The sequence below is a fragment of the Dicentrarchus labrax genome, unplaced genomic scaffold, assembly GCF_905237075.1.
Source record: "Dicentrarchus labrax unplaced genomic scaffold, dlabrax2021, whole genome shotgun sequence".
Classification (NCBI taxonomy): Eukaryota; Metazoa; Chordata; class Actinopteri; family Moronidae; genus Dicentrarchus; species Dicentrarchus labrax.
In genome coordinates, this window is record NW_026136706.1 from 418,844 (window position 1) to 444,337 (window position 25,494).

The 25,494-nt window shown below is 40.9% G+C and overlaps 2 protein-coding genes across 8 annotated transcripts in view; both read left to right on the forward strand.

Annotated features, from left to right (window-relative positions):
• epc2 (enhancer of polycomb homolog 2 (Drosophila)) overlaps positions 1-19,229 on the forward strand; it is a 22,214-nt gene extending 2,985 nt beyond the window's left edge. The window contains exons 3-14 of one of the 7 annotated variants that reach the window (XM_051402741.1): positions 256-401; positions 500-706; positions 5,669-5,817; positions 6,510-6,636; positions 12,560-12,781; positions 12,865-12,948; positions 13,437-13,567; positions 13,692-13,975; positions 14,781-14,908; positions 15,360-15,522; positions 18,256-18,433; positions 18,626-19,229. In XM_051402741.1, the coding sequence (XP_051258701.1) occupies positions 256-401; positions 500-706; positions 5,669-5,817; positions 6,510-6,636; positions 12,560-12,781; positions 12,865-12,948; positions 13,437-13,567; positions 13,692-13,975; positions 14,781-14,908; positions 15,360-15,522; positions 18,256-18,433; positions 18,626-18,695 (1,889 nt within the window). In that variant the 3' untranslated portion in view covers positions 18,696-19,229. Of the gene's footprint in view, positions 1-255; positions 402-499; positions 707-5,668; positions 5,818-6,509; positions 6,637-12,559; positions 12,782-12,864; positions 12,949-13,436; positions 13,568-13,691; positions 13,976-14,308; positions 14,479-14,780; positions 14,909-15,359; positions 15,523-18,160; positions 18,434-18,625 lie in introns of those variants that run through there. The other 6 variants (XM_051402740.1, XM_051402743.1, XM_051402737.1 and 3 more) reach the window with 6 other exon arrangements.
• A 1,570-nt stretch (positions 19,230-20,799) lies between these two features.
• Positions 20,800-25,494, forward strand: part of LOC127365043 (kinesin heavy chain-like) — a 28,679-nt gene continuing 23,984 nt past the window's right edge. Inside the window, exon 1 of the mRNA XM_051402735.1 lies at positions 20,800-21,208. Coding sequence (XP_051258695.1) covers positions 21,074-21,208 — 135 coding nt within the window. The 5' untranslated portion in view covers positions 20,800-21,073. The remainder of the gene's footprint in view (positions 21,209-25,494) is intronic.

Sequence of the window (25,494 nt, forward strand, 5' to 3'; positions counted from 1 at the left end):
TCCTAATACTGGTCCTCAGACTGGTCCTCATGCTGGTCCACATACTGGTCCTCATGCTGGTCTGCGTACTGGTCCTCAAACTGGTCCTCTGACTGGTCCTCAAACTGGTCCTCTGACTGGTCCTCAGACTGGTCCTCAGACTGGTCCTCAGACTTGTGTACAGTCTCCAGTTATTACTGTATGTTTGACCTGATGTCTACCTGTGCTGTCTACATGTGCGGTCTACCTGTGTTCACTCTGTTTGTGGTCCTGCAGCTCTGGGTCTGGACCTGGAGCAGCCAGACTACGACATGGACTCAGAGGACGAGACGCTGCTCAACAGACTGAACAGAAAGATGGAGATCAAACCTCTGCAGTTTGAGATCATGGTGGACCGATTGGAAAAGGCCAGCACACACCAGGTAACACTGCACACACGCACACTATCTTGCTCTCAGCTGGTGTCTGTGGTTCTGGTTCTGTCCTCAGCTGGTGTCTGTGGTTCTGGTTCTGTCCTCAGGTGGTGTCTCTGTCAGAGGCGAAGCTGCTGCTGAATGAGGATGACTACCTGCTGAAGTCTGTGTATGATTACTGGGTGAGGAAGAGGAAGAACTGTCTAGGTCCATCGCTGATTCCTCACATCAAACAGGAGAAAAGAGACGGATCCACCAACAGCGACGCCTACGTGGCCTTCAGACGGAGGACCGAGAAGATGCAGACCAGGAAGGTCCGTCTTCATTCATAAATTAACAATCTAACCCTATAATTATTAATATTTTATTCATTCAGTTTGATGTTCATTTATATTTTCTGCAGGTTTGATTTGAAGAAAATAAAAACAACTGCTAATAAATTTGATCTAATTAAACTAATTAATAAACTACAGACTATTAATAATTACTATTTCAGATATTCTCCACACTGATAAAACCTGAAAGTAATAAACTCAAGTTCCTCAAAGCAGCTGAGAACCAATACTGAATCACTCTGTATGCAGACGATGTGCCTGTCTTTCTTCACAATCCAACTGTCTCTCTCTCACTCTGGTCTGTCTCTCTCTCAATTCAATTCAATTCAATTTTTCAATTCAATTCAAATGGCTTTATTGGCATGACGTAACACTGTACATATTGCCAAAGCAAGCGTTTGGAATTAAAAATAATAATAGTAACAATAAAGGAAAACAATATTTACAGTAAATTAATTATAATCTATACTGTTGGTAAAACTAACTATGACTCAATCACAATCACAGTCGCAATCAATCAATCTCAGTCAATAAGTAATTAATTACAATGAATGAATCAATCAGTTTGTGTCAACTAAAAATGTCATTAAAACAGTAGTAAAGTAACAGGCTACAGTTAAAACGTGTAGTGTGTTGTCAATATAACAGTAATAACAAAGAAAGAAAGAAAGGAAAAAAAACGAAAGAAAGTTAGAAAATGAAAATAATATATTAAAAATTAAAATAAATAAATAAAATAGTAAGCGTGTGTAAAATGTATATATATATTAAAGTTTCCACTGGTTGTCCTCAGTTCGTGGCATGAGGAGACATATTTCGCTGCAATAATTTGACTTTTGGGCATTTCTCCCAGTAAATAGGGGAGTTTCTGTGTGTCTGGTATATAAATTTGAATTCAGGGTATATTTGGGAAATGTTAGCAAATTGTTTCTCTCTTAATGTTTTGAATTTAGGGCATGAGGTTAGAAAGTGCAGCTCTGTCTCTACCTGTCCTCTGTCACACTGGGAGCAGAGTCTCTCCTCTTCTGGTAGCCAGTTCTGTCTGTGGCGACCCGTTTCTATGGCCAGGCTGTGTTCACTCAGCCTGTATGTTGTCAACATTTTTCATAGTTTAAGACATTTTATTGTGCTCTCAGGTAATTTGCCAGTGTAATTTACTTTGTGTTTTGGTCATTTCTTTCCAGTATTCAATATATTTTCTTTTTGCTTGTTGATAATTTGGTTTGGTCTGATTGAGTTGTTGTTGCTGTCCTGAGGCTGTTGGGGACATGTTACTGCAGAGAGCCTCAGGACCAGCTGGCTGAGGGGACTCTTCTCTGGTTTCAGCTCCTGGTATGTTAGGGCTTTGTGATGGTATGTCTGGGTGTTAACTGATTTTAAGTCTTTGCAAAATGTAATTGATCTTTTCTGTATTTTTAGTAGGAGGGGGTATTGGCCGAGCTCTGCTCTGCACAGATTATTTGGTGTTTTTCTGCACCTGCAGGATGCTCTTACAGAACTCGCTGTGGAAAGATTCTATGATTGTTTTGTTTCATTTGTCAAATTCATTATTTAGTTTTGGTTCCCAAATTTCGCTGCCTTATAGAATTATTGGTTCTAGTACATAGTGGAAAATTTTAAGCCAGATTTCGATTGGAATATAGATTTTAATGTTTCTCTTTATTGCATAGAAAGCTCTCCTTGCTTTGTCCCTCAGATCTTTCACAGTCATGTTGAGGTTTCCTGTGTATGTAATGTTGAGGCCAAGGTAAGTGTAGTTTTTTTGTATGTTGTAATTTAGTGGTGTCTAAATAGAAATTGTGTGTAACCTGATTTCTGAATTGTTTCTGAAAGATCATTATCTTAGTCATTGCTGTGTTTACTGTCAGGGCCCAGGTCTGACAAAATCTCTGCAGGAGATTAAGGTGCTGCTGCAAACCTTCTTTAGTAGGTGAAAGTAGAGATGTTCCGATACAATTTTTTCCCTCCCGATACCGATTCTGATACTCGTGCTGTGGGTATCGGCCGATACCGATACCAGTATGTTTTAAAAAAAAAAGAAAAAAATCATACTACGCCGTGATAAAAGGGCGGACTGGGACAATAATTCAGGCCGGGAATTTGATACCATCCCAGGCCGCCACCACCACCCGATTAACGCAAAACACCAAGAGTGAGTTAGGTTGGGCACCTACTGATGTAAGAGTGTAAAATAATAGAGCAAAGGCTCCACATGCGCCCACACACAGCCTTTTCTGTTTCTTTCCCCTACAAAATAAATGTTTCTGTTGTGCTGCAATAACCTGTACTCAAATCACATAATTTCTATTCTATTTAATTTACTACTACACTTTTAATGTGCAGGCGGCACATTTAATAGTGTAGTAGTAGATTAAATAAATATGCAGATGTGTAGGTTTATTCTCTGTTACATTAAACAAGGAAACTTCAAACACACAGAAAGAAATTTGCAAAATCCTTTGTTACAACTTTAAAACATTTGTTTTATTAAGTCAGTTTTAGCCCCATCAGCTTCCACAAAGTGGAACTAACCTCCTCATTAAGCTAGTCGTGCTGGATAGGCTATGGTTGTGCGTCTGTTGTCTCCACTAGTGTTTAATGTCTTACCTGCTCCCTTACTGACAAACATGTCAGTTATTTTACAGCACTTTGCTGCATCTGTGGCCAGTGCTTTTAGCTTTTAGCCTCTCCCTCTCTGCTCCACCTTTCGTCTGCCTGCAGTGCTGTGACAGAGAGCCTCAGAAAAAGAGAGGGGGGAGTGTGTTTGTGCCCAACGTTGCTGCTCTGTCTGTGTGAGCTTCAGCGAGGCAGATACCCTAATGAGCCGCACGATGAATTGTTTATTTAAAAATCAAGCGTGACCCGAACCGAGCCTTTGGTCCCGACCATTGGCAATCGCCAAGCGGGCCAGTTCGGCGGACTGGCCTCCGGTAAATGTCCCGGTGCTCCCGATGGCCAGTCCGCCACTGCTGTGATATGATTATCGCGTCTTCAAATGTTTGATTAAGTTGCTGGTGTTGGAATTTGCAACACTCGTGCCACCCCTCGAAATTGCTTCTTTGCATATGTTGCATGTCGCCGTCTTACTGGTGGGAACATCCACTTTAAAGTACTGCCAAACCGCCGACATGATGCTCTAATGTTAGCTCCTTTTGACAGGTGTCAGGTGATCAATTCTTCTTCGCCCCTCTAAAACAGCAGCTGCCGATGGCAGCACAGCACAACTGTTTTGAGAGCTGTGAAGAAGAACTGTGTCAGAGCTAACGGATCTAACCAGTAAATAGATTCCTATTTCTAATAAATTATGGGGTATCGGATCGGTGCCTGGACTCCACTGCTCGCCGATACCGATGCCAGCATTTTCGGCAGTATCGGAGGCATTCCCAATACTGGTATCGGAATCGGAACAACTCCAGGTGAAAGCAACACTAAGTCATCTGCATCCACATTCAAGAGTAGGCTTAAGACATTCCTCTTTGATAAAGCTTATAGTTAGGGCTGGATCAGGTGAGTCCTGAACCATCCCTTAGTTATGCTGCTATAGGTCTAGACTATCGGGGGATTTCCCATGGTGCACTGAGCTCCTCTCTTCCTCTCTCTTTCTGCACTCATTCATGTTCCATTAATGCATGTTACTAACTTCACTTCTTCCCCGGAGTTCTTGTGCTTTCTCGTCTCGCAGGTTCTTATTGATCCTGGTGGAGCCTCCTGCCATGGTCCTGCTAGATTGCCATTGCCAATACTGTTGTTGCTGTGCACCTGTCTGTCTGTCTGTGTCTGTCTCTCTCTCTCTCTCTCTCTCTCTCTCTCTCTCTCTCTCTCTCTCTCTCTCTCTCTCACCCCAACTGGTCGAGACAGACGACCACCCACCTAGAGCCGAAGGATCTGTCCTAGGTTTCTGCCTTTTAACAGGCAATTTTTCCTTGCCCTTGTTGCCAAGTGCTTGCTCATGCTCTATTTGAAAAGTGTCCTGAGATAACTTCTGTTATGAATTGGTGCTATACAAATAGAATTGAATTGAATTGAATTGAATTTTCTAAAATCTTAATTCTTGATCAATTAAAGTCTGGAGGGTAAATATATGGTCCATTGTTCGCCAATTTGGCAAGAAACCAATTTCACATTTATGCAGAATATTGTGGTCATCGAGAAAGTTGACAAGTCGTTTATTAATGATGTTGCAGAATATTTTTCCCAGGTTACTGGAGACACATATTCCTCTAGTTATTTGGATCATATTTATTTCTTGATTTATGTATTGGGGTTATTAAACCTTTGTTCCAGATGTCTGGAAAAGTTCCAGTTGACAGAATAGTATTGAATAGTTTTAGTATAGCCAGTCTGATTTCATGGTCTGAGTATTTGATCATTTCGTTGAGGATTCCATCAATACTACAAGCCTTTTTTTCCATTCAGGGACTGGATGACTTCTGTTAATTCTTGTTCTGTTACTGGGTAATCTAGAGGGTTTTGGTTGTTTTTTATCACCGCCTCCAGAGTTTTCCATTTCGTGAATATCTTGTACTGATCATAATTTTTTGTAATATTACTGTATAATTCACTAAAGTGATTAATCCAAGTATTTCCATCTTGGATCGCCAGTTCATCCTGCTGGGTTTTGTCCTCTCTCTGTCTCTCTCTCACACTCTGGTCTGTCTGTCTCTCTCTCTCCCACTGGTCTGTCTGTCTCTCTCTCAATCTGGTCTGTCTGTCTCTCTCTCACACTGTGGTCTGTCTGTCTCTCTCTCTCTCTCCCATCAGTCTGCCCCACTTCCTCCTGTCTCTTTCTCCCCGTCTCTGTTGAGTTCCCTCAGCAGTCTCGGCCATAAAAACACAACTTGTGTGGGTTTAGGACTGTTTCGTTGAAATAAAGATGACACTGATTGATTGATTGATTAATTGATTGATTGATTGATTATTGATGAATGATGTTTGTCTCAGAACCGTAAGAACGACGAGGCGTCGTACGAGAAGATGCTGAGACTGAGGCGAGAGTTCAGTCGGACCGTCACCATCCTGGAGATGATCAAAAGGAGAGAAAAGTCCAAGAGAGAGCTGCTCCACCTCACTTTGGAGGTGGTGGAGAGGAGGTGAGCAGGTTCATCAATCACTATGATCAGTTGTCGGATCTGGATGTGAGACAAACGTGTATGGTCTTTTTAATCACCTTGTAGAACATTTTACTTATGTTTACATAAAAGTTATAATCTTCAGTATATAAACTTTTAACTAAATGTAGTCCAGTTTGAACAGTTGTACATTATAATTCAGTTTTATTTGTAAATCACCGATTCATAACAGACTTTATCTCTTATAGAGCAGGTTTACACCGAACTCCTTATAACATTATTTACAGACCCAACAGTTCCCACCATTATAATACTCGGATATAAAGTTTACTCACAAATAATTCAGTGAACTTTATGAAACAGTAAGAACACAGTTTACACATACACTGTATTGGTAATGTGTGTGTGATCAGGTATGAGATGATGGTATTGATAATATGTTTGTGATCAGGTATCAGAGCAGTGTATTGATAATGTGTGTGTGATCAGGTATGAGATGATGGTATTGATAATATGTTTGTGATCAGGTATGAGATGATGGTATTGATAATGTGTTTGTGATCAGGTATGAGATGATGGTACTGATAATATGTGTGTGATCAGGTATCAGAGCAGTGTATTGATAATATATGTGTGATCAGGTATGAGATGATGGTATTGATAATATGTGTGTGATCAGGTATGAGATGATGGTATTGATAATGTGTGTTCAGGTATCAGATGGGAGATTTCAGTGGAGACACTCTCAGAGAGGTATCACTCCCTCTGGTGGAGAAACCAGTGTACAGCACTCCAGTTACTCTGAACAACGGCAACAGACACAAAACTGACAAGATCAAGGTACTGTCTGTCTGTCTCCTTCAAACATGCAGTGTCATATAAAGACTGATTGCATTGAAAATTAGAAAGCACAATAAATATAAATTAAAGCTGCAAGCAGCGTTGGGCGGGACCTCGCACCCGGCGCTCGTCGGGGCGCGCCGCAAACGCGTCACGTGCGGTCGGGGTGCGCCAAGGCCACGTCACGTGCCGTCGTAACAAGCGCGGACCGCAACGCGAATACGTCACGTAAATCGTCTCCAAATCAGCTCCAAATCGCCACGCAGCGCTTCCTTCCTGTGGCCAGTATGCTGTGGTTTCACTGTATCTGATTCTTGTAACGTAGACAAGTTCATGGCGGGACTGAAATACGTAGGTTGATGTTATGAGGACGTGTTCAGGGCGAGACTGTTACAGAATATATGAAGTTTATTGGAAATTGGACATTGCACACTGAAGTTATGAGTACCGCTTAATGGAAAATCATCTGAATTCGACAAGGGGTCAGTGGCACGCAGTTTGACGTACAGTCACAAATAGCTCAATTCTTCATGTACACTTTGTTTCTATATGACTGTCCAATTTTGAAGTCGATTTGATAAGTCCCCTATTTATCTTGCAATTTAACAAGTGACTTCCAGCGGTTTCACACTATGCTCCACGAACAATACTCCCTAGAAAATATGGTTTGTAGATGTGGCTAGTGGGAGTGGAGGGGTGTTTGTGTTTCATCACTTTGAAAAAAAAGACCACAGAATTCAAAATGTCCAACTTTGACGAGACACTTGGGACACGTCCTTCAACGTACAGTCATAAATAGCACAACTTGTAATCCGCAAAATTATTCAAGAGTACTGTCAAGTTTTGAAGCAGATGTGATCAATTCTCAAGGAGTTTGTTTGTTCAAATACAGGACCACGGGCTTCAAAATGGCCAACTTTGACGGCAGGCCACGGACACGCCCTTCAACGTACAGTCACAAAATGAAATGCGTTCATTCAGCACCATATTGTGAGTGTACTGCCCAATTTTGAAGAAGATCCGTTAGAACGTGTCAGAGGAAATCATTCAAATAGAAGCCCTGAAAGGCCAAAATGACATCACAGTGTGACATTTGTTCTAAATGGCCAACTTTGAGGGCACGCCACGGACACGCCCTTCACCGTACAGTCACAAAATATAATGCGTTCATTCAGCACCATGTTGTGACTGGACTGTTCAATTTTGAAGAAGATCCGATAGAAGCTGTAGGAGGGCATCATTCAAATAGAAGCCCTGAAATGCAAAAATGACATCACAATGTGACATTAGTTCTAAATGGCCAACTTTGAGGGCACGCCACGGACACGCCCTTCAACGTACAGTCACCAAATATAATGCGTTCATTCAGCACCATGTCTTGACTGTACTGACCAATTTTGAAGCAGATCCGATAAATTCCCTAGGATCAGTTAGTTCACAAAGAAGCCCAAAAGGTCAAAATGACCACAAAATGGCTGCCAAAAGTGCAAATTTTAAATGAAAATAGCCGACTTCCTGTGGGATTTGAGGTATGTGTCCAAGAGGCTTTTTTGTACGCCCCGGCACATTATACATGCCTATTGAGTTTCGTACATATCGATGAAACGTGGCGCCGGGGCTGATGTTTTTTTATCCTATAGGGGGCGCTACAAGCACGACAAACCCGATTTTTGATATGTGAGCTTCAGGCACCACTCTACACGTGCCCAGTGAATTTCATATTCATAACTATTATGGTGTGTGCACAGTGATTTACCCTGCCACCAGAGTGCCACCTAGTGGCGTGATTTTTTTCCTTTTTAGGGGAGCCTCAGGGAGCCATGGGGAAGCAGCGTACCAAGTTTCATCTTAATCACACATACCGTTGTAGAGATATAAACTCCTTCATTTGAAAGAGCGCCACCTTGTGGTGATGACCTGAAATTGTGCACGATGCCTAAGGAAGACATGGGGAACTATGTACCCAAGCATGGTGTCGATCGGACATACAAATGTGGAGAAATACCCCACTTCCTTTTTTGACGAAAAATCAACAGGAAGTGCTAATTTTATAACACGCTTATTTTTTAAAATATCAAAATTCTTCAAATTACTTTTGTTGTCAGGGCGGTCCACAGATGCTACGTGCAAAATTTCGTGCGAATCGGACAAAGTGTGTAGGATGAACACCAAAAAGTCATTTATGGACATTTTGCGCTCTAGAAAAAAAAAAATCTAGACGGAAGTGGGCGTGGCCTATATGGGGAGGTTCAGCTCCATTCACCGAACGCGTGGATATAAGGTTTTTGAATGTGAGACAAACTATGCGGGAGTTATTAGCCTTTCAAGATCTTTTTAAATAGCGCCACCTAGTGGCCTACCTAGTGGCTGATCTGCATAGAATCTCCGAGTTTAGAGAAGCTTGACAAATGTGCCAAATAAAATGCGAATATTATAATTGGTAAGGGGGTGAAAAATGCGCTCAATGTTCTGAAAAATAATAATAATTAAAGCTGCAAGCAGCGTTGGGCGGGACCTCGCACCCGGCGCTCGTTGGGGCGTGCTGCGGCGGCGTCACGTGCGCTCGGGGTGCGCCGAGGCCACATCACGTGCCGTCGTAACAAGCGCGGAGTGCAACGCGAATGCGTCACGTAAATCTGCTTCAAATCAGCTCCATATCGCCACGCAGCGCTTCCTTCCTGGTGCCAGTATGCTGTGCTTTCACTTTATCTGAATCTTGTCACGTAGACAAGTTCAGGGCGGGACTGTAATACGTAGGCTGATGTTATGAGGACGTGTTCAGGGCGAGACTGTTACAGAATATATGAAGTTTATTGGAAATTGGACATTGCACACTGAAGTTACGAGTACCGCTTAATGGAAAATCATCAGAATTTGACAAGGGGTCAGTGGCACGCAGTTTGACGTACAGCCACAAATAGCTCAATTCTTCATGTACACTTTGTTTTTATAAGACTGCCCAATTTTGAAGTCGATTTGATAAGTCCCCTATTTATCTCGCAATTTAATAAGTGACTTCCAGCGGTTTCACACTATGCTCCACGAACAATACTCCCTAGGAAATATGGTTTGTAGATGTGGCTAGTGGGAGCGGAGGGGTGTTTGTGTTTCATCACTGAAAAAAAAGACCACAGAATTCAAAATGTGCAACTTTGACAAGACACCAGGGACAGGCCCTTCAACGTAGTCATAAATAGCACAACTTGTAATCAGCAAGATTATTCAAGAGTACTGTCAAGTTTTGAAGCAGATCTGATAATGTCTCATGGAGTTTGTTTGTTCAAATACAGGACCACGGGCTTCAAAATGGCCAACTTTGACGGCAGGCCACGGACACGCCCTTCAACGTACAGTCAAAAAATGAAATGCGTTCATTCAGCACCATGTTGTGACTGTACTGCCCAATTTTGAAGAAGATCTGTTAGAACGTGTCAGAGGAAATCATTCAAATAGAAGCCCTGAAAGGCCAAAATGACATCACAGTGTGACATTTGTTCTAAATGGCCAACTTTGAGGGCACGCCACGGACACGCCCTTCAACGTACAGTCACAAAATATATTGCTTTCATTCAGCACCACGTTGTGACTGTACTGCCCAATTTTGAAGAAGATCCGTTAGAACGTGTAGGAGGAGATCATTCATATAGAAGCCCTGAAAGGCCAAAATGACATCACAGTGTGACATTTGTTCTAAATGGCCAAATTTGAGGCCACGCCACGGACACGCCCTTTAACGTACAGTCACCAAATATAATGTGTTCATTCAGCCCCATGTTGTGACTGGACTGCCCAATTTTGAAGAAGATCCGATGGACCTGTAGGAGGGGATCATTCAAATAGAAGCCCTGAAATGCAAAAATGACATCACAGTGACATTTGTTCTAAATGGCCAACTTTGAGGGCACGCCACGGACGCGCCCTTCAACGTACAGTCACAAAATGAAATGCGTTCATTCAGCACCATGTTGTGACTGTACTGACCAATTTTGAAGCAGATCCGATAAATTCCCTAGGATCAGTTAGTTCACAAAGAAGCCCAAAAGGTCAAAATGACCACAAAATGGCCGCCAAAAGTGCAAATTTTAAATGAAAATAGCCGACTTCCTGTGGGATTTGAGGTATGGGTCCAAGAGGCTTTTTTGTACGCCCCGGCACATTATACATGCCTACCGAGTTTCGTACATGTCGGTGAAACGTGGCGCCGGGGCTGATGTATTTTTATCCTGTAGGGGGCGCTACAAGCAGGACAAACAGGATTTTTGGTATGTGAGCTTCAGGCACCACTCTACACGTGCCCTGTGAATTTCATATTCATAACTATTACGAGTGATTTATCATGCCAAAAGAGCACCACCTAGTGGCGTATTTTTTTTGTCCTTTTTAAGTGAGCCTCAGGGAGCCATGGGGAAGCAGCGTACCAAGTTTCATCTTAATCACGCATACCGTTGTAGAGCTATAAACTCCTTCATTTTAAAGAGCGCCACCTTGTGGTGATGACCTGAAATTGTGCACAATGCTTAAGGAAGACATGGGGAACTATGGACCCAAGGTTGATGTAAATCGGACGTACCAATGTGGAGAAATACCCCACTTCCTTTTTTGACGAAAAATCAACAGGAAGTGCTAATTTTATAACTTCCTTATTTTTTAAAATATCAAAAATGTTCAAATTACTTTTGTTGTCAGGACGGTCCACAGATGCTACGTGCAAAATTTCGTGCGAATTGGACAAAGTGTGTAGGAGATTCCCCGGAACAGACATTTATGGACATTTTGCGCTCTAGAAAAAAAAAAATTCTAGGCGGAAGTGGGCGTGGCCTATATGGGGAGGTTCAGCTCCATTCACCGAACGCGTGGATATAAGGTTTTTGAATGTGAGACAAACTATGCGGGAGTTATTAGCGTAACGAAATTGGCCTACAAATAGCGCCACCTAGTGGCCTTCCTACTGGCCGACCTGCATGTGACGCATGGAATCTCCAATTTAAATGAGGCTTGACAAATGTGCCAAATAAAATGCGAATATTAGAATTGTTAAGGGGGTGAAAAATGCACTCAAAGTTCTGAAAAATAATAATAATAATAATAAACGAAGCAAAAACAATAGGGACCTCCTGCGGTCGCTTGCGAGGTCCCTAATAAACATAGGAAAAACAATAGAGACCTTCCAGTTCAGTGAACTGGCTCGGTCCCTAATAATTGAAACATAATAATGATCCAATATGGTCGTACAACTTTCACCCTCTGAGGGGGAAGGGTTAAACATAGCTGAGTCTGTATGGATGAAGATAGTTTTCACTTCATTCCTCAGAAGAGGGAGGAAGTTCGTGAATGTCTCCATTGAGTCTTATTCATAAATTACTTTTACACAAGTAAATCTGTTCAGTGAGTCAACTGTTGCTTTATCAATTTCAACACTTGATGCCTGTAAGTTTAGAGAGAATTAAATATTGAAGGTTAAAAACTAATAAGCACTAATTGTAGCATAATAAACAGCTGCTGATGCTTCTGTTGGTCAGACAATCAGACCACAGTAAATCCTCTGTTACTGACCTGTTTCCAAGTCTAAACTACAGAACACCTGAGGAAAACCTTTTGTTTTCACACAAATTAACCTTTTTCACCCAAAAACATCTCTCCTAAAAGTTAAAAACAGAATCACTTTGAGGCTTTGTATTTATGTCAAAGAAAGATTTTCTGCAGATGGAAGTTTTCCTAATACATTTTCTTTAACTTAGTTTCAGTTTTTAACAGTAAAATAAGATGAGCGTCTCTCTGACTGACTGAAAATAAACCATGAGCTAGTTTGTTTGTTGATAAAGAGCTAGTGGAGATGCAGAAGAGGAGGACGCAGCGAGAGACAATAATGTAAATCGGTTGTGATGTGAGGAAGGTGGTTTTTAGCTCCTCTCCTCATTCTCAGCGTCTGTCTGCGTTGCAGATGCAGAAGAAGCCGATCTCCGTCAGAGACGAGCTTCCTTTCGACCTGATCAGACCAAAGAAGAAGAACATTAGACGGGACAGATTGTATCCTCCACAGAGACGTCCTGGTCGACCCCCCGGCCCCTTCACCGTCAACAAGGCTGACATCAAACAGTACGACTTCCACAGCTCCGGAGAGGACGAAAGTCCGCCACCACCGCTGGTCAGCATCCGTCTGTCTGATATCATCTGATCAATACTGTCATATCCTTGATATCTGATCAATACTGTCATTGGTCTCTTCAGTCTCCTCCGTCTTCTCCTGATGAAGAGAATAATCCTGATGGAGTCTTTGTGTTCAGAAGAAAAGCTGGATGTCAATATCTGTCTGTGAGTCTGAACTCTTTAGAGAGTATATTTTATATTAAATAATGTAATGTGTGTATATATAATATAATATGTGTATATAATATATAAATATCAGAATTAGAATCAGAATCAGATTTATTGCCAGGTAGGTTTCTACACGTACGAGGAATTTGTCTTGGTGCATTAGTGCATAAAATATACAATCACACAAAAATATACAAATCACACAAAAATAGACTACTTTTAAAATCTAAATAAGAAAAGAAAACTGTACAGAAAACGGGAGTATAGGGTGGTTTTAAGAGTCATTTATACTATATAATGTATGAATATATAATATAATGTGTGAATATATAAAATTAGAGCTATATATTAATGTTATAATATAAGAATGTGTCTCATTAGTGCTGCAGGTTATAGAAGTCACATTGACTTGAGGTTTCAGAATATTAAAACAAACATATATATAGATAATAATTTATGTTCTCTGTGTGTGTTTGTTTCTGCAGCCTTGTAGGGAGCAGGCGGGTGGAGATCATCCACAGCTCCTCCCTCAGTGTCTCCGTCACTCTCTGGCTGAACTGACGCTGCCTCCTCATTGGACGGGACTGAGCCGCCGCAGGATAGGACGGGGGGGCAGGTAAACCCACACCCTACCTGTCTCACACCCTACCTGTATATCACCGTACCTGTATCACACTCTACCGTATCACACACAGGGATTGATTACTGAATAATTGATATTTACGTGTCTCTCTGATCAGGATAATCTTGGACCGAGCCTCATCAGGTCTGGATCCAGTACTAAGGCAGATGGACTCTTTAGCACATCCAGTCTTCAGGACTAGGACCTGCCTCCTCAGAGAACCACTGGAGCAGAACCCCTCCCTGACTGAAATCCTGAACAACATCCAGACCTTGAGAAGGTTCTGCTACAGACCCCGACCGGTTCAGGACCAGAGAGAAGGGTGCAGAGGGACTACAGGGTCCTCTCTGGAGGACCGAAGACTCACCTGCTGTCGGTCACCTGACACCAACTCTGGATCAGGTGAGTTTTCTTAGACTGCACAGGTTGATCACCCTGATTGATCGATTGATTGACGTTGAAGCACGAGCATTCAGGGTCCCGTGGAAAACCTGGAAATATAGACACTAAATTTCCAGTCCTAGATTAAAACGATCAAACATCCTGTAAATAATCTGTGTTGTCCTGGAACATTTTAATAGTATTTTATCTGCTCAGATTATATAAACCTGAGTGTTGAAACTCCACTGTTGGAGGATAAACTGCAAGACTTCAGAGCGAGTTCAGCAAAAATGCTCCTTTTTTATTTCCGTTCAACCATCTGCAGAAAACGTCTGACAGCAAATCTACTTTTAGGAGGTAGCACAACGTCCTGGGTCAGGGTCTGCAGGGTCCGTCCTGGGTCAGGGTCTGCAGGGTCCGTCCTGGGTCAGGGTCTACATGGTCCGTCCTGGGTCAGGATGTCTGATAAGAATCTGGGATCTAAAACAACAAAAATATGTCTGTCATAGTTTTATATGTTATAATAGTTATGAGCGTTATATACTCTGTATAATAATATAGTTAATAGTAATGAGTGTTATTTACACTGTATAATAATTCAATTCAATTCAATTTGTATAGCGCCAAGTCATAACAGAAGTTATCTCAGGACAATTTTCATAGTTAATATATATATAATATAGTTAATAGTTATATTAATGTTATTTAATCTATATAATAACATAGTCAATAGTTATGAGTATTATATACTCTGTATAATATTATAGTTAATAGTTATATGAGTGTTATATACTCTGTATAATGTTGTAATGTTTGTCTGTGCCAGCAGGGGGCATCACAGAGGAGCAGTACCACAGTCATCAGCAGCAGCTGGTTCAGATGCAGAAACAACAGCTGGAACAACTGCACAACAACTCTGCTTCATACAGACACACAGCGCTGCAGAGGTCACAGGTTAGTTATTGATCATATCTAATATTACACTAACGTATAACAATATTATACTAACGTACAACATTGTTACACAAATTTACAACATTATTACACTATATAACATTACAATAACGTATAACATTATTACACTGACGTATAACATTATTACACTATATAACATTACACTAACGTAAAACGTTATGACACTAACGTATAACATTATTACACTAACGTACAACATTATGACACTATATAACATTATTACACTAATGTATAGCAATATTTCACTAATATGAATTCATATCTAGAGATAATGAACTGACTTACACTGAGTTATGATGCAGCAACAGTGTTTTTGGATTGGTTATTGATTGATTGTGTCTGTGCTGTTTGGATTGGTTATTGATTGTGTCTGTGCGGTCTGCTTCTCTGAGTAACAATCTGTCCTGGTCTCTGCTGGTCTCATCTATAGTCTACCAGGGCAGGTGAGTCTGGTTCAAAAACTCTGGACTCAGCCAGCGCTCAGTTTGCAGCCTCTGCTGTGATCAGTGCTTCTCCTCTTCCTCCTCATGGTGTCATCAACAGAGAGAACAAACCCTACAAGACCAGCATCAACGGAGTCCACCATCCTTCAGGTGAGCTCACAGCGTTCACCGATACTAACAACAACAACAATACACTTTATTTATCACACACTCGGGAAAAAGAACTATGTCTTCTCTCAATCCTGACACACTGTTGAATTTAATGCTCAGTCCACCTCCATCCTCCATCTACCAAACTGCACTGTTTAAAACTAGGTAAACAACATCAGGTAGACTCTCCTGGATCCTTTAAAAGACTGAGTGGAAGACCAACAGATCTGTAAGAGCAGACATCTCCCTTAAAGACCAAATGTTCATTTATCAGAAATTCATTTGTTTTATTTGTATAGCGCCAGTTCATAACAGAAGTTATCTCAGGACACTTTTCAAATAGAGCAGGTCTAGACCGAACTCTTTAAAACATTAATTACAGAGACCCAACAGTACCACCATGAGCAAGCACTTGGCGACAAGGGCAAGGAAAAACTGCCTGTTAATAGGCAGAAACCTAGGACAGATCCTTTGGCTCTAGGTGGGTGGTCGTCTGTCTCGACCAGTTGGGGTGAGAGAGAGAGAGAGACAGAGAGAGAGACAGAGACAGACAGACAGACAGGTGCACAGCAACAACAGTATTGGCAATGGCAATCTAGCAGGACCATGGCAGGAGGCTCCACCAGGATCGATAAGAACCTGCGAGACGAGAAAGCACAAGAACTCCGGGGAAGAAGTGAAGTTAGTAACATGCATTAATGGAACATGAATGAATGCAGAAAGAGAGAGGAAGAGAGGAGCTCAATGCACCATGGGAAATCCCCCGGTAGTCTAGGCCTATAGCAGCATAACTAAGGGATGGTTCAGGACTCACCTGATCCAGCCCTAACTATAAGCTTTATCAAAGAGGAATGTCTTAAGCCTACTCTTGAATGTGGTGAGGGTGTCTGCCTCCAGAACCACAACTGGAAGCTGGTTCCACAGGAGAGGAGCTTGGTAACTGAAGGCTCTGGCTCCTGTTCTACTTTTTGAGACTATAGGAACCACAAGTAGCCCAGCATTCAGAGAACGTAGTGTTCTAGAGGGGTAATAGGGTACTATGAGCTCTTTAAGATATGAAGGGGCCTGACCATGAAGAGCTTTATAGACCCAACAATTCCCACCAGGAGCAAGACCTTTGTGTCAATGAAGTGAGATCAGTCTGGTTAATATCCTGACCCAACCTTAAAGTATTTCACTCCACTTCTTGTTCTCAATTCCGATGTCGCACATTTTTTGAATGAGGGGGAGAGTATCAGGTATCAAATCTCCATCTTCATGTTAACTCTGCCTCTCCAAGTGCAGCGTCTCACATTACTTCTCCTGCTCCTTAGATAAGATCCTCAAGGACGTCTTCTCCAATGTCAGCAGTTATTAAACAAATTCTAAACAGTTCTCTGACCTCTGGTTATTTCCTTGACAGTCTTAAACACATCCACCATCATTCAGCCACAAACCTGGATCCCCTGTCCTTACATAACACACTGAACTGTCTTTTTATCATAAGTCTGGAAGAAGTTTTTTTTGGGGCTTTTATTGCCTTTGTGATAGAGATAGCTGAAGATAGACAGGAAAGGGGGACAGAGAGAGGGGATGACACGCAGCAAAGGGCCGCAGGTCGGATTCGAACCCTGGACCGCTGCGCCAAGGACTCAGCCTCGGTACATGGGTCGCCAGCTCTACCTACTGAGCTAACCCGGTGCCCTGGAAGAAGTTATTTTATCTTTTATGAATAATAATCATATTTTGAACTGCTTCCAGTCTGCTTTTCGAGCACGTCATAGCACAGAGACAGTGCTTGTTAATGTTCCTAATGACGTCCTGCTGACTGCAGACAGACTGCTCTTAGATTGAAGTGCTACTGTCTATCAGAGCATCCTGTTACATCGCCCTGAGACTTGGGTTGGCATCGAGGGCACAGCTCTTACCTCCAACAGAACCTTGTTCTGGGTAACAGCTTGTTCACACCGTCCACGTCTGCGCTGCTCAGGCGGCCAAACTCTTCTGCAGATCAGTTGAGCTGTGGTGTCCCTCAAGGTTCAGTTCTTAGCCCTGTTCTGTTCTCTATATATTGGCCAAGTTATCCAAATGATGACTCTCAGTTTAACATGACCTTAAACCCACAGATCCCAGTAAACCTCACAACCTGCCTCTCTGACATTTAATCTTGTCCCTAAACATTGACTGATGATAAATGGGAGCTCATCCGGTTCGGTCCCTCTAACTCCTGAACACTTTTCAAATAGAGCAGGTCCAGACTGAACTCCTTATAGCATTATTTACAGAGACCCAACCATGAGCAAGACCTTGGTGTCAATGAAGTGAGATCAGTTTGTTGGTTGTGTTTCATCCAGATAAAGACAATCATCAAAGTTCACATTTATTTTCAAATTGTATGACTCACTTCTAAAGCTTTAAATGGACTTTGTCTCATAAACATTTATTAACCCTGTGTGCCCTCGACCCTTTCTTCCAGCTCAGTGCCACATAAATTAAGTTTTTTATTATTATTATTATTTTTGTTACTGCAGATACTACTAAACTTTATCTGTACAGATGACCTTTAGATAATGATAAAACTTCAATAGCACGATTCATACAGCCAATAGATTACAGTGATTGACAAAATTCAACTTCCTTTGGTCTTCCTCCTGCTCAGGTCCCTCCAGGCCTCCGTACTCTTCCTCCTCGTCTCTCAGCAGGTCGGGGCTTTCAGCTCGGGGTTCACTATCCTCCTCTTCCTCCTCCCCTCAGTCCCTTCCCAACCAGAGGAGTCAGGTGGGAGCTGTCTCCCCCCGCCCACCCCCCCACACTGCTCGACCCTCAGCCCCCCCAACGTCTGCCTTAAAGCTCGCCACCGTCGCCACCAGCCTCAACCGAGTGCCCAAAGTCTCCACCGCCAGGTAAACGCCACCCACAGACACCCGTACAGGTAAACACCACCCACAGACACCAATACAGATAAACGCCACCCACAGACACCCGTACAGGTAAACACCACCCACAGGCACCCGTACATAAAACTTTGATCCGAAATCAATGTCCGATCAGATGAATTGATTTTGGAGCTTCAGTGGGGGAGGAAGTGATGTCATCACTAATGGTTAATTGTTTTTCCCGACAGAGACGCTAACGAGCCGGAGAGACTGCTTAACGGACTGTCAGAGACCACGCTGCCCATGGAGGTCACATAACATCGTATCCCATCATCCCCTGCTCCTCCTCCCATCATGCCCTGCTTCCCCTGCTCCTCCTCCCATCATGCCCTACTCCTCCTCAGTGTCTGACCGGTGAATGTGACACACCGCGACCTCCAGAAGAAGAAAATGGCGTCAGAATCAGAACATTTTACTGAGTGTGGAAATTATTATTATTATTGTTATTGTTGTACAGTTTGTAAATGTCTTTGATGTAAAATAGATTTGGTTTGTTTCATCAGTTTAGTTTCTTAATCATCATGTGACTGCAGAATCAACTCTGATTGGTCGAGGATAAGTCTGTATCTTCGCTCTGATTAGTTGAGGATGAGATTATCTTTGCTCTGATTGGTCGAGGATGAGTCTGTATCCTCGCTCTGATTGGTTATTTATTTCTTGTTTACATTTTGTATTCTTTAACAATCTGAGTCTTGTCGACTGATTTCTGTTCTTGTTTCTTTTTTAAATGTCTGTTGAAGAATCTCTTCATATCTGATCATTCAAATAAAATATGCATCCTGTAAAAAGAGACGTTGATCTGCAGCTGCAACAGTGGTTATTTGTTATTGTTTCTGTCAAACTTCCTGTTTCCTCTTTTAAATGAAAGAAACTGGAAGAAATTGAGTTCTTCTTCAGACTGAAGCTTCAGTAACTAAGTACTTTTAATGTGTTTCTGTGTCTGGTTTTATTGATTTCAAAGTGAATCAGACATAATAAATATATTGATCTATTAGGTTCTTATACAGGACTTTCATTTTGTGATTATATTTGTATTTATTAACACTATTACACAATAAAATACACGAACACACACATTTAAATATAACTAATAAAATAGCACTTAAATATACATAAAGAACAACCATATTTACATGGAATATATAGTTACTGTGGTATGAACAAACATACAAAGAAATAATATCTAATATGTAATTTACTGAAGTAACAGATCAGAGTACTTGTTCCTCTGCTGGTGTTCATCTACAAATGAAACCAAATATTCTGTCTGATAGGTCTAAATATTACTAAATATTATATTAATATATCGGTCTTTATATTTACTATGAATTCAACGTTTGATAAAACTGCTTGAGAACTCAGGAAACAACACGAGTTTTAAACGTTTTATGGCAAAATGTCTCGATAAACATTCCGTTTCCAAATGTACCAAAGTCATTACTGGGACCAAACCCTAGTCAGCCATTTTTTAATCATTATAATAATTATTATTTTAATTATTATTATTATTATTATTAAAGAACATCTAATGAGAAAACAGCAGCTGTGACACTATTGTGTTTAGTTATCACATTATGATATTATATTATTAAATGATTACATTGTTATATTAATTCAATTCAATTTTCAATTCAATTTTATTTGTATAGCGCCAATTCATAACAGAAGTTATCTCAGGACACTTTTCAAATAGAGCAGGTCTAGACCGAACTCTTTAACATTAAATACATTATTATATTACATTGATACATTATTACATTAATAAATTATTATATTGATACATTTTTACATTAATAAATTATTATATTATTATAGTGATACACTATTATTAAATTATTACATTATATTATAAAATCATTATATTCCATTATTATATTATAACATATTAATAAATTATACTATTACATTATTATATTAATACATTGTTATATTATTAAATTATATTAATACATTATTATATTAATACATTACTATGTTATTAAATTTTATTAATACATTATTATATTAATACATAATTATATTATAACAATTATATTAATACATTACTATATTATTACATTATTATACTATATTATTAAATTATTATATTATTACATTATTACATTAATACATTATTATATTATTAAATTATATCGTTACATTATTATATTAATACATTATTATATTATTAAATTATATCGTTACATTATTATATTAATACATTATTATATTATTAAGTTATTATATTATTGTAAAAATTTAACCATCGCCCCATTTGGTTTTTTTTCTCCTTCATGTGACACAGAACAATCAATCAATCAATCAATCAATCAATCAATAAACGAATCGATCAGTTTATCTCCATACAAAGAGGAAGTAGGACTCGGTTTCCCAGAGTTCCCTGCGGCTCGGTGGTCCAGGGTGGACCTGTGTGAGGTGGGAGTGTTCAGAGACGGTGATCAGACTGGAATCCGCAGCCTCACCGGAGATCTGGTTCTGGACTCTGAACCGTTGGGATCTAAATCTGCGTCTGTCCTGGTCCGGGTCTGTGTGCTCTGTGTGCTCTGTGCGGTCTGTGTGCTCTGTGTGCTCTGTGCGGTCTGTGTGCTCTGTGCGGTCTGTGTGCTCTGTGCGGTGTTTCCCGGACGGTGTCGGTGATGGTGGACGCGGTGGAGTGCGGGGTGTGCGGGGTGAAGGTGATGTGTCGCTTCAGGCCGCTGAACGACGCGGAGCGGGGCCGCGGAGACAAATTCATCCCTAAATTCAACGGAGAGGACACGGTGGTGGTCGCGGTGAGTCCGGTACCGAGGGTCTGTCTGTCTGTCTGTCGGTGGTTAATTTACCGGCAGACACACCCTCCGTCCGTCCGTCTGTCTGTCTGCAACAATAGAAACACACCGGAAGCTGCTTGTCAAATATGAAATGAAATGAAAGTAAATGAGCAACAAACAGAAAATAAAACGTGTTTTTATCAAAAGATACTGATATTTTAAAGCTGAAACAAATCAATAAGAGATTATTTTTCTTCTGGGAGTCAGGGGTAATCAATAGATAATCAATATTAAAATAAAGATAAACACAGATTGTACAGTAAGATTGTGACGGTTGATTATTATCTATCATTATTATTGATTAAAAATATCTGGTTACTTTCAAAATAAAGCTCTGACGACATCAGCAGGTTTTATTTAATCTTTGTTAATAAAAAATATATTTAAAGCTTTTAATGGTTCAACTTCTGCATTTGCTCATGCTATTATAATATAAGCATCAATATTTAATGATTTTTGTTGTATTAAATATAAGATTAATTAATTAGTACTTTTATATATATACGTTATTAAATAAATAAATAGCATTATAAAGTTGTACTTAGGGTTAGGTAGTTTGTGATGAACACCCCCCCCCCCCAACTCCTTAAAATTGTCTCATTGTGGAGACCTGCTGAGGTGGGGGAGGTGAAGCTGGTGGGGGAGGTGAAGCTGGTGGAGGGGTCGGGGGTCAGTTGGGGGGGTCAGTTGGGGCATCAGTTGGGGGTTAGGGTTGATGAGACGACACTGAGAGCAGCTAAAGAAGAAACAATATTGATTGAAGTTCCTGATGAAGACTGACCATCATATGTTCTTTTTATTTAAACTGAATTTAAAGAAACTACATTTAATCAGAGGTTTATAAACTAACTAATGATAACAATAATGATAATGATAATAATAATCATAATCATAATAAAATAATTTAATTCAATTCAATTTTTCAATTCAATTTTATTTGTATAGCGCCAATTCATAACAGAAGTTATCTCAGGACACTTTTCAAATAGAGCAGGTCTAGACCGAACTCTTTAACATTAATTACAGAGACCCAACAGTACCACCATGAGCAAGACCTTGGAGACAAGGGCAAGGAAAAACTGCCTGTTAAAAGGCAGAAACCTAGGACAGATCCTTCGGCTCTAGGTGGGTGGTCGTCTGTCTCGACCAGTTGGGGTAAAAGAGAGAGAGACAGACAGACAGACAGGTGCACAGCAACAACAGTAGCAACAACTACACTAATAGTAGTGACTGATGATGAAGACCATGACAACAGCAACGATGGTTAGCAACAACAGTAACTGTAGCTATAATAACAGCAATAATATTAATACACAACACTAATATCAGTGATATTGGCAATTGTAGTCAAGCAGGACCATGGCAGGAGGCTCCACCAGGATCCATGGGAACCTGTGAGATGAGAAAGCACAAGAACTCCGGGGAAGAAGTGAAGTTAGTAACATGCATTAATGGAACATGAATGAGTGCAGAAAGAGAGAGGAAGAGAGGAGCTCAGTGCACCATGGGAACTCCCCCGATAGTCTAGGCCTATAGCAGCATAACTAAGGGATGGTTCAGGACTCACCTGATCCAGCCCTAACTATAAGCTTTATCAAAGAGGAATGTCTTAAGCCTACTCTTGAATGTGGTGAGGGTGTCTGCCTCCCGAACCACAACTGGAAGCTGGTTCCACAGGAGAGGAGCTTGGTAACTGAAGGCTCTGGCTCCTGTTCTACTTTTAGAGACTATAGGAACCACAAGTAGCCCAGCATTCAGAGAACGTAGTGTTCTAGAGGGGTAATAGGGTACTATGAGCTCTTTAAGATATGAAGGGACCTGACCATGAAGAGCTTTATAGGTGAGGAGGAGGATTTTAAATTCTATTCTACATTTTACAGGGAGTCAGTGCAGAGAAGCTAGTATAGGAGAGATTCAATTCAATTCAATTCAATTTTATTTGTATAGCGCCAATTCATAACAGAAGTTATCTCAGGACACTTTTCAAATAGAGCAGGTCTAGACTGAACTCTTTAACATTAATTACAGAGACCCAACAGTAACACCATGAGCAAGCACTTGGCGACAAGGGCAAGGAAAAACTGCCTGTTAAAAGGCAGAAACCTAGGACAGATCCTCCGGCTCTAGGTGCGTGGTCGTCTGTCTCGACCAGTTGGGGTGAGAGAGAGAGAGAGAGAGAGAGAGAGAGAGAGGCAGAGAGAGAAAGAGCGAGAGACAGACAGACAGACAGACAGACAGGTGCACAGCAACAACAGTATTGGTTGATATGATCTCTTTTTCTAGTTCCTGTCAGTACTCGTGCTGCAGCGTTCTGAATTAATTGGAGCGTTTTAATGGACTTATTGGGGCAACCTGATAATAAAGAGTTGCAGTAATCCAGCCTTGAAGTAACAAATGCATGGATTAGTTTTTCTGCATCTGTCTGTGATAGTATGTGTCTAATTTTTCTAATATAACGTAAATGAAAGAAGGCAGTCCTAGAGGTCTGCTTTATGTGGGAAATAAATGACAAATCCTAATCAAAGATAACTCCAAGATTCCTGACAGTGGCGCTAGAGGCCAAGTTAATGCCATCTAGAGTAACTTTATCTTAAGACAGTGAGTCTCTAAGGTTTTTGGGGCCAAGAATTTCGTTTAACATCAGAAAATTGCAGGTCATCCAGGATTTTATGTCCTTAAGACATGTTTGTAATTTAGATAATTGATTAATTTCATCGGGCTTGATTGATAGATATAACTGCGTATCATCTGCATAACAGTGAAAGTTAATGGAGTGATTCCTTATAATGTTGCCTAAAGGGAGCATATATAAAGTAAGCCCCAAAAACCTTGGAGACTCACTGTCTAAAGATATAGTTACTCTAGATGGCATTAACTTGGCCTCTAGCACCACTATCAGGAATCTTGGAGTTATCTTTGATCAGGATTTGTCTTTTAACTCCCACATAAAGCAGACCTCCAGGACTGCCTTCTTTCATTTATGTAATATTACAAAAATTAGACACATCCTATCACAGACAGATTCAGAAAAACTAATCCATGCATTTGTTACTTCAAGGCTGGATTACTGCAACTCTTTGTTATCAGGTTGCCCCAATAAGTCCATTAAAACGCTCCAATTAATTCAGAACGCTGCAGCACGAGTACTGACAGGAACTAGAAAAAGAGATCACATCTCTCCTGTACTAGCTTCTCTGCATTGGCTCCCTGTAAAGTGTAGAATAAAATTTAAAATCCTCCTCCTCACCTATAAAGCTCTTCATGGTCAGGCCCCTTCATATCTTAAAGAGCTCATAGTACCCTATTACCCCTCTAGAACACTACGTTCTCTGAATGCTGGGCTACTTGTGGTTCCTATAGTCTCTAAAAGTAGAACAGGAGCCAGAGCCTTCAGTTACCAAGCTCCTCTCCTGTGGAACCAGCTTCCAGTTGTGGTTCGGGAGGCAGACACCCTCTCCACATTCAAGAGTAGGTTTAAGACGTTCCTATTTGATAAAGCTTATAGTTAGGGCTGGATCAGGTGAGTCCTGAACCATCCCTTAGTTATGCTGCTATAGGCCTAGACTATCGGGGAGTTCCCATGGTGCACTGAGCTCCTCTCTTCCTCTGTCTTTCTGCACTCATTTATGTCCCATTAATGCATGTTACTAACTTCACTTCTTCCCCGGAGTTCTTGTGCTTTCTCGTCTCGCAGGTTCTTATCGATCCTGGTGGAGCCTCCTGCCATGGTCCTGCTAGATTGCCATTGCCAATACTGTTGTTGCTGTACACCTGTCTGTCTGTCTGTCTGTCTGTTTGTCTGTCTGTCTGTCTGTCTGTCTCTCTCTCACTCACCCCAACTGGTCGAGACAGACGACCACCCACCTAGAGCCGAAGGATGTGTCCTAGGTTTCTGCCTTTAAACAGGCAGTTTTTCCTTGCCCTTGTCGTCAAGTGCTTGCTCATGGTGGTACTGTTGGGTCTCTGTAAATAATGTTATAAAGAGTTCGGTCTAGACCTGCTCTATTTGAAAAGTGTCCTGAAATAACTTCTGTTATGAATTGGTACTATACAAATAAAATTGAATTGAATTGAATTATATTATAAAAGAAGCTCATGAAGTCATTTAAAGCAAGTTGTCCAGTTTGTCCTAAAACCTGAAATGTGAACATTGTCTCTGTCCTAATGAAGGTCTTGTGGAACTGTCCCAGTTTCCCTCCTCGTATGCTTCCAGTTTAAATATAATGAGACAAACTAATAAATATAAT